Source organism: Aricia agestis, chromosome Z, assembly GCF_905147365.1.
Source record: "Aricia agestis chromosome Z, ilAriAges1.1, whole genome shotgun sequence".
Classification (NCBI taxonomy): domain Eukaryota; kingdom Metazoa; phylum Arthropoda; class Insecta; order Lepidoptera; family Lycaenidae; genus Aricia; species Aricia agestis.
The window spans coordinates 8648882-8665278 of record NC_056428.1 but is presented as its reverse complement, the minus strand read 5'-3'; the positions used below and the strand labels follow the sequence as shown (position 1 = coordinate 8665278).

Sequence of the window (16397 nt, the reverse complement as noted above, 5' to 3'; positions counted from 1 at the left end):
AATACCGGTATTGATAAGACCTAAATTTGGCCCGGTATCCCGTTATTTTCGAAATTCGGGATCCCGGTTTGCGACCCCTATACGCTACATTTAGCGTTTACTACGTACCTAATACTTAATCAAAACAGAGTATTGAATCATTAGTAAGATAAGTAAGCACGCAAGACAATATCTTTTAAATGACTTTTTTTGTCCCAAACTTTGGCAATAATTTATGTACTTATTTAATTTACTTACATCTAACTTTAGTTCTGGCTTAAATATCTGTAATAAACTACTAGTAAAACCCACGTAAAACCTTATATTATAATGCTTGCTAACATGAATATTTTCTTTGCCAAGAGCTTATTTTTGTGTTTTCATAATATTATCTTGAATTTTGATAAAAAAGACTGCAGTACATTTTATTTACCTACCAATCTTTTCTATTGCATTGTACCTTATAAAAGCAAATTAAAAAGTTTAACATCGAATTAGAAAAATACTTCTACACTTCTATACTAATACTAGCTGTCCCGGCAAACGTTGTTTTGCTATATAAAGTATTTTGCCCATAATATTATTTTATTAAAGTACTTAACTAAATAAGTGGCAACGTCCATCCCTATCCCGTCGCACAAACAATGGTCGCCGTCAGTCTCGAGTTGTAATAATTTACCTACTATTATTTATTCAACAAATGCACTTATCAATATAAAAAGTACCCAGTAGCCGATTCTCAGACCTACTGAATGTGCATATAAAATGTGCATATTATAAAGAATCAGTAAAGCCGTTTCGGAAAAGTAGGTACGGTAACTAACATTGTGACACGAGAATTTTATATATATAACTATTGTATATATTTACATACTAATTTAATACTAATAGATTATAAATGCTAACGTGTGTCTGTCTGTCTGCCCGTCTGTCTGTCTCTCTGTTTGTCTGTTACCTCTTCACGCCCAAACCGCTGAACCGATTTTGCTGAAATTGGGTATTGAGATACTTTGAGTCTCGGGAAAATACATAGGATACTTTTTATTCGGGAAAAATGTACGGTACCCGCGCGATAAACGAATTTTGGCGCAACTGAGTTGCGGGCGTCATGTAGTAAGAATATAAATAAAACAACAATGTTCATTTTAGGATTGTTTACCCGCCACATGCGCCATGGTTGCATTCAAAAATAGAAAGACAGTTGATATATTACAGACGATGTGTTTTAGATTGTGAGTACATATTTGTGAGTTGTGGACACAAAATAAAATACTGCGCGGGAGTCGCAAGAATGGTTTGGTTTTTAGGTCTGTTGACTTTGACACAAAATTGGTTATTTAAAAATAAATCATGAAAGGGTTAAACAATGTTTCAGTGGTAATTTTTCCATTTTTATGGTTCAAATCCCACTGAATTCTGTATTAAAACTCTATTGATAACAAAAGACAAACTACAGAGACATAGTAAATACATAAGTTTTTAAAACGGGACCTCTAAATAGGTACTAAAGCTCCCGCTTACTAGAACTCGCCTATATCTTAATTCCGAAGTCCAATAGAGACGATCATGTATATAATATCTTGTACATAGTACTCTTGTAAATAATTTGTTATAATATTGTTAATCATTATACTCTCTTCTCTATTCATGTATCCATAATCCACACCTTGCTTACCATTTTTAACTTAGGGACGTAGAATTTTAACTATTAAATATAAGTAGCAAAATTATTTTCTTATTTTATAATGTTGTTTAGTTGGTTATTTTTGTATTAGACTTAACGATCATAATGTTTCATCGTGATTATGGTTATGAATAAACATTTAAAATATAAACATTAGTGTCTTTATTACCTAGCTTAGCTAAAGTTTGTTTCAACAGAAAGTAAATTTGCTTTCTGACGAATGACTAAAGTTAAAATCATAGACTTAATATGTACTGTCGTATTATAGGTTTATGGTTAAAATACACATTATGGATCGTACAATAATAATTATTACAATATCAACAATATACGCCTATTATATTAATATGAGCAATGTTATTTGGTCGCTGTTAAGCATAGGTATTTAGTATATATTATAGGGTCACCAATGTAGGAGGGTGTGCGTGGCCGCCACAAAGGAAGATCTTCCGACCGAGCGAGGTGTTGCGAGCGGGCTACCGCCACATACCTAAAGGTGCTCCCTCACCGCGAGCATTCACGTGTAATGAAACATTTTAGATTCGACTTTTTAGCATTACATTACAATAGTCAATACTACCTCCTTGACTGACGAGCATTCGCGTGAGAAACGTTTGAAGCATTGAGCATTCCATAGCTAATTGATTCCATAATGTCAGATTGATGTATCAAGATATTACACACTGTATCATTACAAGGTGCGCATTGTAAGCTCGACTCTGTAACGTTACATTACAAGCGCATGCTCCCGGTGAGGGAGCACCATAACACTTTGTACTGGACAGTGGACAGTGGACACCCACGGAGCCGACATCTGCTTGTAAAAACTTCAAAATCTCTTGCTAATATAAAGTCACTTGCGCAGCAGCTAACTATTCGAGATCCATTGTTATTGTTTGTCAAGTGACTTTTCAAAGGGCCAGACAAAGACAAGAAGACATTCGCGCTATAGTTATTCGCTATACAGCAAACAAAGTGGTAATACTTTAGGGTTTGTATTAGTTACTTATTTATATAATCAATATGTAACAAAATTAAGTGATAACAATTTAGGGTGTGTATGGGTCTCCTATATAGAGTTAGTTGGCTGTAAAAGTAACAGCGCTGTTAAGAGAAACTTTTTTTTTAACTTTTGCACGAACAAAGCGCTACAGTGAACTCTACATATGGGACACATACATACTTAACCTAAAGTTTTTTTTTCACTTTGTTATGTTACACCTTGTACCTATAGAGTTCAGGGGGGACTCATTTACTTTATGTTGTTTCACCAAGTATAAATAATTTTCTAAGTAAGGGGATTAGAAAGGAAATGTACAAAATATTTGGTGCCGAAAACAATAATTATAGCGAATAATTTTCCACTAAGGGTTATCTTAGGTCGGATGAATTTATGAAATAATGTTGGTACATTTTAGTGCGTCGCAACGCTGTATATCTTAATATAAACTAATTAAAAATAAAAATAATTAATAAATTGCATCCATACACAAACAAATGATAACTTAATGTCTTCGTTAGTATCTAGAGGTAAGTGAAGGCAACCACTTTTTTATTTGCATTTCAATTAATAGTATATATAAGCTACTTATGTTTGCTGCAATTTTAAATAAAATTTAAACCAATTAAATCTTTAAAAAAATGAATATAAATTACTAGCGACCCGCCCCGGCGCCGCACGGGTATAAAATATATTATAGCCACTGAAAAAATGATTATAAAATCGATATCCTATGATCCTTCACGTGGTCTACTTCTTATCTGTGCCAAATAACATAAAAATTGCTCCAGTAGTTCGCGAGATAACCTCTTTCAAATAATTTTCCCCGTTTTTTCCACATTTTCCTCTATTTAAAAAAAAAAAAAAAAAAAAAAAAATGTTTTATTTCTGAATAAATTTGAATCAAATATTTTCAGAATGTTGAACTACATGTTGCCTACCACCGGTTCGGGAACTAACCCGGCGAGAAGAACCGGCGTAAGAAACTCGCACGGGGCCACTTTTTAGTAAAAAAGTGGAAAATTTGTCTTTTAAAAAAATAAAATTTACAATGTAAATAACTTAATCTATACAATATGAATACACAATTGTAAGTCACATATAATAAATGTAGAAGCAGCCTTGCAAGCAGCCATCCTACTCCCAAGATGTGCTATCGTTTAGGAAATCTTTGACCGTATAGTAGGCTTTGGCACACAAACGTTCTTTAATTACTTTTTTAAATTTATTAATTGATAGATTTTGAACGTTTTCCGGGATTTTATTGTAAAGGCGTATACATTGACCTTTAAAAGATTTACTTATTTTGCTAAGTCTGATCACTGGTATTTCCAGCTTGTGCCTATTTCTAGTGTTTCTACCGTGACTATCACTTTTAGTTTTAAATTTAGTTAAATTCTTTCTAACATACAATACATTATCCAAAATGTATTGAGAAGCAACAGTTAGAATACCAATTTCTTTAAACTTTTCTCTCAGAGATTCAAAAGCTGACATTTTATAAATTGAGCGTATAGCTCGCTTCTGCAGCACAAAAATTGTATTGATGTCGGCAGCGTTTCCCCATAAAAGGATACCATAAGACATTCTACTGTGAAAATAACTAAAATAAACTAGTCTTGCCGTGTCTTCATCAGAAATTTCCCTAATTTTTCTGACTGCATATGCTGCAGAACTGAGCTTACCTGCAAGATTAGCAATATGAGGACCCCACTGTAATTTACTATCTAATGTAATGCCTAAGAATACAGTGGAGTCCACCAAATTCATTTTCTCATCATTTAATAGTAAATTGGTTTGAACTTGCCTAACATTTAATTGGGCAAAGTAAATTTTAAACATTTGGTTTTCTTAGAGTTTAAAAGTAAGTTATTAACATTAAACCAATGTACTATTTTTGAGAGAGCACTATTTACCTCGTCGTAATTTGACTGCCGTCGCTTCACTTTAAAAATAAGTGAAGTGTCATCAGCAAAAAGTACTATCTCATTATCCTTAACTAGATAAGGTAAGTCATTAATGTAGATGAGAAAAAGAAATGGTCCTAAAATGGATCCCTGTGGTACACCTAATTCTATTTTGGTCCCATTGGATCTTTTACTATTAACTTCAACCCTTTGAGTCCTATTTTTGAGGTAAGAAGTCAAAAGGCTGAGTGCTGAGTCCCTTATGCCATAGTGGTGCAATTTTTTGACTAAAGTAGCATGCTCGACACAGTCAAATGCCTTAGAGAGGTCACAAAAAATACCTAAGGCATCCTGTGACTCCTCCCAAGCTTCAAATATGCTACAAAGAAGACCTATACCAGCATCCGTTGTGGAACGACCCTTAGTAAAACCGTATTGGTTATTGTGTAATAAATTATTTAAATTAAAATGTAACAGTAATTGCTGTAAAATTATTTTTTCAAATATTTTACTAAGAGTCGGTAAAATCGAAATAGGCCGGTAATTAGTCGGATCTGATTTAATTCCCGCTTTAAATAAAGGTACGACCTTACTGTGCTTCATTAAGTCAGGAAAAACACCACTCTTAATGCAGTCATTGAAAATTATTGCCAGATGAGGAGCTATGATGTCAATTATCGATTTAATAATTTTTGTAGACATGCCCCAGAGATCAGTAGTATTTTTAATATTCAACAATTTAAAGGTATCAATAATATCTCTAGGGCTAATTTCCCTAAACTTGAAATTGACATCACATTCCTTTACATTGTCTCTGAGTAGCTTTTCAGCAGCTTCTGGTGAGGAATTTAGATTTTTTGTAGTTGAGACCGGAATGTCAGCAAAAAACTTTTCAAAAACCGTCGCAACTTCGAGATTATTTGTAATCTTTTTATTTTCAAAGTATAATTCAAAATCAGTGTTACGACAGGTGACGTTTCCAGTCTCACCAGATATAACCTTCCATGTAGTTTTGATTTTATTTTTAGAATTTTTAATTTTATTTTTGATATATAGAGCCTTAGCAGCTTTACAAACTTTTCTGAAGGTTTTAGAATAATTTTTAACATATGCTTTAAATGATTCACTACTGTTGCTACACCTCTCATCATATAATTCATATAATCTTTGCCTACTTATTTTAATTCCTTTAGTTGCCCATTCAATAAATCTGGTTTTTTTATTATCGTTTCTAACTGTTTTAGAAGTAAATACTGTATTAAATTGTGTTCTTATTACCTTAAACAAATTATTAAAAGCTTCATCTGAGCTATTTGATCTACCCAATGACTGAATATTTGAATTTAATTTACTTCTAAATTGCTCAATACGTTTTGTAGTCACAGGAACAAACACAAGATTATCCTTTACGTTATTATCGCAATTGACATTAAATGATGCTAACTGTCCACAGTGATCAGAGCTTAACTTATTAATTATTTCTTTTTTATCGGGAATGAGATTTGTAAATATGTTATCAATACAAGTAGCTGTGGTCTCACAGACTCTTGTAGGTTCATGAAACAAATTGCAAAGGTTATATGATTTAAATAAAGATGTGAATCTAACAGTTGTGGAATTTAAATCCAATAAATTAATATTAAAGTCTCCACATATAATTTCTTCGCTCCTATTAGTTTTAGCGTGATAAAATATAGCCTACAGCCTTCCTCGATAAATAAGCTATCTATAATCTAACACTGAAAGTATTATCAAAATCCGTTGCGTAGTTTTAAAGATTAAAGGGAACAATTAAGGGACATGAGGGAAAAAAAGCGACTTTGTTTTATAATATTTTTAGATACAATAGTTTCGTAGATATTTTTTAATTTACTATTAATTGTTGATGTGAAAAGTGAAAAGTGATTTTTAAAAAATCGATTTTTTTAATTAATCCAAACCCGATTAAAAATATCGACAATCGAAAAAAAACAATCGATTGTTCGATTAATCGATTTCGATGTTACAACACTACTCTCCAACCGTCTTACGGTTTTTCGATCAGCACGAGAATCTGACGCGAGTTTCACAGTTTTTACCCATCCCACAAAAGTGCTCAACGCCGCTAAAGAAGTTTTCACTTCAAAAACGAAGGGACGAGAGTCAATCAATTATTTGAATACGGTTTGGAGTGCCACATCAGAGTTGAATTTTTTTTCCTTGTAGGAAGTTATCCAAATTCCGAAAAAAATGGTAATCTGTTGGAGCAAGGTCCGGCATTATATATATATAACACAGGGTCATATTATGTAATATCTATGGGCGCTTCACACCACCTCAGTCTGGCCCCGCGCCGTGGCATTGGCAAACATAATAATATTATAAAGGACTTTTGTTACCGGGTAGCAGACAACGGGAATATGCGTAATATTTTTGTTATACAGCATATTTATAGAACAACAGTCGGCGGAATTCGATCCCGTGGTCGGCTTGAGATGCCACGCGCTCGACCACTGAGCCACAGCGGTCGTATAAAGATCATTGGTGATTCACTGTTTTAATGTGAATAAACTATAGTTGAAATACTCTCGGTGTGTGTGCCACACATGTTGATCTAATAATAATCACGAGAGCGTCTATTTCTAATCTCCTCGTGATCGCTCGATGGCCTATTCAAACGTCTCTCTCTAGTGCGTATTAAATAGTAAATACTATTTAGAATGTAATGACTAATGAAAGTAGCTATTACATGGGACTTAAAATATATACTAATCCGGTGCCGATTGGCAGCGGGCGACATGAAGCAACCGCAGACGACGTGTCGTCGCGACACTAATGCTTTCTATGTATTTCTATGAAATACCCTTCGCAGCTGCTATCGACACGAGGCTAGCGACACTTTTCATAGAAATACATAGAAACCAGTAGTGTCGCGCCGACACGTCCTCTGCTGCCGTTTCATGTAGCCGGCTACCAACCACCTTAACTGTCGCATTCTGAGTTGTAACTTAATTGACAAAAGATGTGTAAAGTTTTTGTCTTTATTGAATTAGACTGCCTTCACATTACGTCGCAAGCACTGCGGCAGCAGCGCTGCAGCCGCGCGACTTCTATACAAATGACAGTCTCTCTTCTGTCTAGACTCTAGAAGTCGCGCGGCAGCAGCGCTGCAGCCGCGCGACTTCTATACAAATGACAGTCTCTCTTCTGTCTAGACTCTAGAAGTCGCGCGGCAGCAGCGCTGCAGCCGCGCGACTTCTATACAAATGACAGTCTCTCTTCTGTCTAGACTCTAGAAGTCGCGCGGCAGCAGCGCTGCAGCCGCGCGACTTCTATACAAATGACAGTCTCTCTTCTGTCTAGACTCTAGAAGTCGCGCGGCTGCAGCGCTGCAGCCGCGCGACTTCTATACAAATGACAGTCTCTCTTCTGTCTAGACTCTAGAAGTCGCGCGGCAGCAGCGCTGCAGCCGCGCGACTTCTATACAAATGACAGTCTCTCTTCTGTCTAGACTCTAGAAGTCGCGCGGCAGCAGCGCTGCAGCCGCGCGACTTCTATACAAATGACAGTCTCTCTTCTGTCTAGACTCTAGAAGTCGCGCGGCTGCAGCGCTGCAGCCGCGCGACTTCTATACAAATGACAGTCTCTCTTCTGTCTAGACTCTAGAAGTCGCGCGGCAGCAGCGCTGCAGCCGCGCGACTTCTATACAAATGACAGTCTCTCTTCTGTCTAGACTCTAGAAGTCGCGCGGCAGCAGCGCTGCAGCCGCGCGACTTCTATACAAATGACAGTCTCTCTTCTGTCTAGACTCTAGAAGTCGCGCGGCTGCAGCGCTGCTGCCGCACTGCTTGCGACGTAATGTGAAGGCGCTCTTAAAGTTAAGTACGGTACCGTGGTTATACTCGATCAACGTTTCTGAGTGCGACTGTAAGTCCCCAGTGGCATTTCAGGGTCATGTATCTCTTAAGACCAAAAGGTTTTCACTTTTCTCCAACTTTTATAATATTACACCGGTAGAGTTAAGTGACAAAGTCATAATCTTAGGATATGCTATAATGTTTTTGAACTAGAACACTTTGAAATTAAAACGCCATTACAAGAAAAAATATGTACTTATCAGAAAATAAATAGGTTTTTTTTGTGTGTTCATTTCTCCGCTGTCAGTTTGCCATTTATTTTCGTCCGAAAATATACACATGAGTACCTACTGGGTAGGCAAGTTTGAGTACTAATTTATCAGGGCAAAGGTTGTTTTGTCATCCACCCGTGTAGGAGATAGCTGCAGAAAGCATGTACTATCGACAATTTTGGTATTTGCTACAAAAAAAACATTCAGATCTGCGAGAAAATATTTTTATTACATGTTGGCCGCGACTTCGTCTGTATTTTATCGAATAATTAAAAATAATAAATTAGCATAATATTTGTTAAAAATATAAGTACATTAGTATTTTTAACAAATTTACACAATTACTTATATTTATAACTAACTGTTACCCGCGACTTCGTCCGCGTCAACAAAATGTAAAATACATAGGAAAATAATAAAAAAGTAAAAATATGTCCTCCTCTTTTTTGGAAGTCAGTTAAAAAGTAGCCTAAGCTACTCCTTATTACATCAGCTATCTGCCAATAAAAGTCCCGTCAAAATCGGTCCAGCCATTTCGGAGATTAGCCGAAACAAACAGACAGACATACAGACAGACAAAAATTCTAAAAATTGTTATTTTGGTGTAAGTACCGTCTAAATATTAATATGCATGTAGTAAAAAACGTTTATTTTAATATTACAAACAGACACTCCAATTTTATTTATATGTATAGATATATAAATTAACAAACATACAATTATTGCCGTATTTGAACTGTAAAATACGCATTTCTGTTTTAGAGGTTTATTTAGTATTTTTTAATGTGTTATAAAAGTTCGCGTTTTTGCAACATTAAAAAAATAAAGAGTTATGTTTTTTAACTCATCTTCGTCGTCGTTACTTTTATACCTTTTTGTAATTGCTAGGAAAAATTTATCCCGCCTGTTAACAATTTGAGATAATTGATATAATATTATTTTGTATTTTTTTTATGAAATAATTGGGCAATGGAGCAAACGGGTCACCTGATGGAACGCAACTTCCGTATAATATATTTTCAATGATTTCCTCTCAACTAAAAATTTACCTGGTGATCGTTTATATGCTACTACTAGCTGTTGCCCGCGACTTCGTCCGCGTGGTTTTTAGTTAAATTTTGAAAATCGGTCCACGAATGGCGTAGTTGTCCGAGAACAAATACAAAAAAAGTAAAATATATCCTCCTCCTTTTCGGAAGTCGGTTAAAAAGTAGCCTAAGTTATTCCTTACAACATCAGCTATCTGCCAAAAAAAGTCCCGTCAAAATCGCTCCAGCCATTTAGGAGATTAGCCGGAACAAACAGACAGACAGACATACAGACAAAAATTGTAATAAAGGTTGTTTTGGTGTCTGTACCTTCATTCATATGCATCTAGTAAAAAACGGTTCTTTCAATATTACAAACAGACACTCCAATTTTATTTATATGTATGTATCTATATAGATGTATAGATAAATGAAACATTCATTCATAGTAGCATTCATAGTTCATTCATTCATAGTTTCATAGTTCATTGAAAATTATTGTCAGCTTGCTGTATCTCAGTGGAAAGTCTGGTACCTTGAAAGTTGTAACGCATCTATGACCTACTGAAATTTATGAGCTGACGACTTTTCCCTTGACTTACAACTAGCTGATTTTTTTCATTCTTTACTAGAGTTTTTTAACAATTCGGTCGCTAGTATTCATAGTATAACTCCCTTATTCATTTTACGAAGTTTCTATTGGGAGGGACTCGGTCATGAAAATCTGTCACTGGCTCCAGGACCAAGACATAAAAAATATAAAATTGTTTGAAGAAAAAAAAAATCATTTTTTTCGTCTACTGTAAAATCGACTTTTTGTAGATATATGGTCTTGGTTCTTAAGCGTCGATATTGTGATATTTTGAGTGCGAGTTAATTTGATAAAAACATACTCAATATTGTCGTGTCAATTGTTGTAACCTTTGGCATCTGTATTTATCATTGTTTAAAGATTTCATGACAAAAATATTATAGGCACGTGTTGCTATCCAAACAATTTATATATAAAACGCGTTTAAGGCCGCGCATACGTACGTGTGCAATTTCCGAATTCTTTTTCTGTATTAGGAAATCCCAATTCCTGGAATAAGTAGAAAATTCATTAACTGTTGCACACGTCCGTTTTTCTCCGTACGTAACGAATTCCGCATGTACTGGTTTGTATGCGAATTTAAATGGACTGTATTTAGGTTCACTATGAATTGTTACCGCACCACAAGTTAACATCAGCTGCTTTACTTTTTATATACTATCAGAGAAGTTGATTCTTAGGCAGATGGAGGACCTAAGTAATTTGGTCGCGTTAAGTCAAACCCACCCGACCGATCACTGCAGCTAACACTGAATCACTGAATTGACAGAAGCCGACCAAATGACGTAGGTCTGTAAACTGCCTAGTAATCAATTTCCTCGATGGTACAAGCCGGCGCGTTCTCCCGTGTAAAAAAACGAACGTTTGCGCTAGTCTCACGGAATTCCAAATAGGGAAAACGAATTCGAAAATCGAATAGGGAAATCGTGCGTTTGCGGTCAGCCTAAGACTAATTAAGTGTGTTGTATGTTTAAATATTGTATCACATAATGATTATGTAACGTGTGATCGTACTGTAAGGTCGAGCCCCGCGACTTCTGCATCGGCGTCATAGGTGTTATCATCATCAGGCGATTCTAAGAAATAAACTTACAATAATAGTTTTGGTGGCAAACAGCTAAGAACAGAGAAAAGTTGGCATCCTTGAAGGATCCTTTTGAAATAAATTCCTTTTTGTACAGTTTTATTTTATTTTATTACTTATTAGCCTTATTATATAATATAAACTGTTTGTGCGCGAACTCCTTCCAAAACGGCTCAACCGATTTTAATGAAATTTTGTATGTACGTACGTTAGGCCTGAGAATAGGTTTTTATCTACTTTTATATTGATAATTGAAATAATTTATATGGCAAAAGAAAATACATGCCAGGCTAGTAATTCAGAAAAAATATTGTAATCAACCAGTAATCAGTATACAATATACATAGTACCTACCCATTGATAGGCTACTCGACTCATATTGAATTTCATTGAAGAAATGCGTATTTCTAGTTGTACGGTCAACAGTTTGTCGACAGTACATCAAGTTTCGCACTGTCAGCGTATACGCCGCCACGCCTTATTATTATTTACTTTAATTAACCAGTTCGCGTCAAGCCGCCAATCGGTTCGCGTGCTCTCTTTACCATTTAACCATTAAACCATTTTAGCATAAGTGAAGGATTCAATAAACCTATTGAACCTAACTTGTCTTTTACTCTGTACGGAGCCAAACCACCGTACACTAGTAGAACTTGACCTAGGAAATTGTATTTTACCGTTATCATAAAACGGTATCGATATCATTCTAAAATACAATAAAACTATTCTACTAAACTAGTCTTAAAATACGTGTGGCACTCGGGGACTGCCGCGGTAAAGCTATTGCATAGCATTTTTTATCAACATGCTTATAATTCGGATACGTCTAGTCGCACGCAAACAAACACCGTGCCGAAGTCTGCCGAACTGAAACGACGTTAGACGAAGCACGGCAACGCCACACCGCTGTGCCGGTTAGAGTCGGAGGTGTTCGGTTTGTTTTCGTTACGGAATTTTTTTTCAAAGCCCGCGATAGAAGCTATGCAATAATTTCAATAGGTTTGTAGTAAAGTTAAAAGAATAACGAATAATATAAAGAATAGTAATAAAAATGACAATAAAAATATAACCGTAAAGTCAAGGCTAAAGGCCCGTTTCGTAGACAGCGCTACGGCGCGCGGCGGTTCGTAGGCCGTAGCATGTCGTAGCACGGTCTACGAAATGGGGTTTTTACGGAAAGTCCAAAGTTTGGAGTAGACATGCGTAAATGCGTAGCTACTATAATTTTATTTATTATACGAGTATGACTCTACTCTTATCTACAAAAGGTTGACTAGTAGAGATTAATTAGTACTTAGTAGCAATAAGTTCGCCTTTTGTACATCAATAAGTAATATTAGTAATATATTTTATTATTGTATCTTTCGTATTGTGTACTGTATTTTGGTGTGCAATAAAGAGTTATTAATATTATTATCAGATGACTTCTTATAAATAAAAATGTACGTGTTATAATTATTAATTTTAATGATTAATTATAACTCATATACTTAAATAAAATAAATAATACTATACTAATCTGTCTTATTAATATATTTTATATTGATAATATATTTTTTTATTATTAGTGAATACAGGACCTGTATTCACTAATAATAAAAAAAAAAATTCGTGTCGACATGTAGAATTTGCCCTCTTATATGTAGTTTCGTTCCTAGATCCGCCAATTAGACTAAAGCTATCTAGCTATACTGACTGTGGTAAATGATACAGATCGTTAGATTTTTCGTTATACATTATCGGACAAAGAACATACTTACTGTAAAAATAACATCATAAAAATCGCCCCAAATAGTTTTTTTTCTTCGAGATAACTTTAAATAATCTACCTACAAAACATTTTATCTAAAAAAGTTGGAAAAACAAATTAAACTTTTATCACTTCACCAAAGAGTTGTGACGACCTCTGGCTTGATAAACGTGTCTCTTAGTTACAGAGAAACTCAGACAATAATAAGCAATTAAATATTATAAACTATTTTTCACTTCCCCATTCTTAAGTCTGATGAAATCCATACTAATATTATAAATGCGAAAGTGTGTCTGTCTGTCTCTCGTCACGCCCAAACCGCTGAACCGATTTTGCTGAAACGGAGTTGTTAGCGTCATATAGTTTTTAATATTATGATCAAGAAACCTTTCACTCTTGCTTATATTCTTGGTACAATACTACGGCTAATACACAAGCTGAATAAAAGTTACTAAAAACATATTGTTAATCAGCGAACTAATGATGATTAAGAATTATAGTTAAGAACACACGACATAATATTATGTAAAAAAAATATATGAAAATTAACTTATATGCGCAATGCGGTAGTCTCAATGGCATAGTAAGCATTGCTTGTATTAATCAGGGCTAGTTCACACCGAGTAGCGACGATTGACGCCACGACCTCAGTGTGACATGATCCTAAGTCCTAACACGATATCTACACACTGATTTCGTCAGGCACCAATTATAAGGAAACCATTTACACGCTACCTTAAAAAGGAACAGCGAGATTGCCATATAATATATTGTACTATCGGAGAAATTGAATCATAGGCAGTTTACAGGCCTTTGTTATTTGGTCAGGTTATGTCAAGTCAAAGTCATCCGTGATCTGTCGGCTGGGCTTGACGTGACCCTGTCAAATTACGTAGGTCCACCATGTGTCTACTAATCAATTACTCTAAAGGTACATTCTTAATATTTAACTAGACACTTATTTTATCTAGGTAGAGTTATATCTATTAAAAATAAATAAGATCATAAGAAAAAAAATACTTTACACTGGTTCGGATTGAACCAGATGAAACGAGAAACTTTCAGCCATCTTAATGATAGCTGACGTCAAGGTTCGTAGTGCCAAAAGTCGAAACGTGGCAAAACATTAGGCTGATTTCAATAAAATTAATATTGCCAATAGGCAGCAGAAGTCAATATATTTTCGAATCGTGAAAAAAAATTCGAATCTTGCAAAAAATACCTTCGATTTTTTTTATTCTAAGTAAAGTTTGCAACCTTTCAGAGATGACGTTGGGGATTGGCCGAGTGACGATACGCATTTCCCGAAAAAAAAATGCCCGATGCATTTTCCCGGATGAATATATAAAATCTAGAATGTTTAAAGATTGAACAAGGAAGAAACATGTTGGGGTAGAAAGAATGATAACGGCACGCGGCAAGTGCAACAATAGACAATTAGAAATCCATGATTTATTTTCCAATAAATTGCATCATCCATGTCTTGGTTGTTTACTCAGGACTCTTTTATTGAAAACTGAGAAAAGTATTGCAGCAATACCTACTTACTTTCCTTTGTCTCTAATTATAAAATCTAGGCCACTATAGTCTATAAGACTTCACTCCTAACAAGGAGCTAGGTATAGTCCGTGCAATCCACGAAGCCGCGCCCCACCACTTTTTGGGTGAGCATCTTTCCCTTTGACCGTGACGCTTTTTTTAATTGGTCTATTTCCTGTTGTGTGCGCGTGCACTCATAGGCAATTAGTGTGTACCGATAACACTCAAACATCGGCGAAAGCTTGCACACATAATATACTATAAACGATTAGGAGGAATAGTGGGGCGCGTCTTCGTGGATTGCACGGACTATAGCTAGCAGCTAGATTTTAATGTACCATCGAGGAAATTGATTCCTAGGCAGTTAACAGACTAACGTCATTTGGTTAGATCATGTCAAATCAATGTTAACTGTGATCTGTCGGCTGGGTTTAACATAACGCGACAAAACTAGGTAGGGCCCCCATGTGCCTATTTCAACTTCTCTGAAATTACTTACGGCTTCACGAGTTAATTTGAATTCATTAAATTAAAATAAGGTGTCTAGTATAAAGTATTTATTTTTACATGTTGAATTGTGCTAATTATTATCGATTATATATAGAAAATAAAATAAATGAGTACCTACTCATTTATTTTATTTTCTTTATTAGGAACAAAACTACATTTACCTATATCTACTATTAAAATACGTAATTAAAGTAATTAGTCCCTTACATATTTTTTTCAATTGCCTAATCACTTTTTGTACCATAAATAAAAGGTTCGGTTTCTAAAATAATAAGGCTAAATGAAACAAACAATTATAAATTAATCTTTTATATTAAGCAATAAATATCGAAATCATCACACAGTACATCACACCATCGACTAGAACACCCTCTGTAACGGGTCACAATAGGCGGAGCTGGCTACCACGTCGGGCAGAGCAGAGAACTTTCCAGAAACTCCTAATACTTCGTCTATCTCTTCCTTCGTCGAGTTCGGGACCGGTACGAGGACTCATTCCACTCCAAACTGAGATCACTGGACGATGTCGGCGTCTCGGGAAACTGGGCGTTGGACGTCCAGCGGCAGGACGCGCACTTAGGCTTCGGGATCTCGGGGGCCTTATCCGCGGCTGCCCCGTCGCTCTTGTAGGACTCCAGGATGTGCTTGTAGGCGCATTCCACCGGCTCGGGGGTGCGACCGCGCGCGGCGCTCAGCCGGAGCCGCACGCACGCGTTGCAGTAGCCGCAGATGTCCCCGCGGAGCGCGCTTCGCACCATCTCGTCGTGCTCTATAGACTAGCGCGTACTGGGGCTGTGCGACATATTTATGCGCGTCGGCGGACAATCGTTGGCATGGCGCACGCGCGCGATAACCCGCGCCCGGCGCCAGTGTTACCGACCGCTAAGCTCCTCACGAGAGGCGCTCCAGGCTAGATAGACACTTATCGCTCCTCCGTTTGAGGTGTAATCACCAGGATCATAGGTTAGGTACTATTATTTTTATTGCGCATAAATCAGGAGAATACGAGACTGATTGCAGTAATTGAATTTTATTAATAGATTCAGTTTTTTTAATTTTATTTATTTAGTTTCTACATATTTAGTTGCTGTAATACTAGATGTTGCTCGAAACTTCGTAGCGCCGAAATTAGTTCCTTATTAAAATCCGAAATAGTCCGAAATTAGTCCACATTGCATTGCCGTGATAAAAACTAATGTATGTAAATCCTGGGACT

The 16397-nt window shown here is 35.9% G+C and overlaps 1 protein-coding gene across 1 annotated transcript; it reads right to left on the bottom strand.

The window, feature by feature from the left end:
* Positions 1-15474: 15474 nt before the first annotated feature.
* LOC121738790 lies at positions 15475-16074 on the bottom strand. The gene has a single exon (XM_042131033.1). The coding sequence runs from the start codon at positions 15937-15939 to the stop codon at positions 15634-15636; it is 306 nt and encodes a 101-aa protein (XP_041986967.1). The 5' UTR covers positions 15940-16074; the 3' UTR covers positions 15475-15633.
* Positions 16075-16397: the final 323 nt, after the last annotated feature.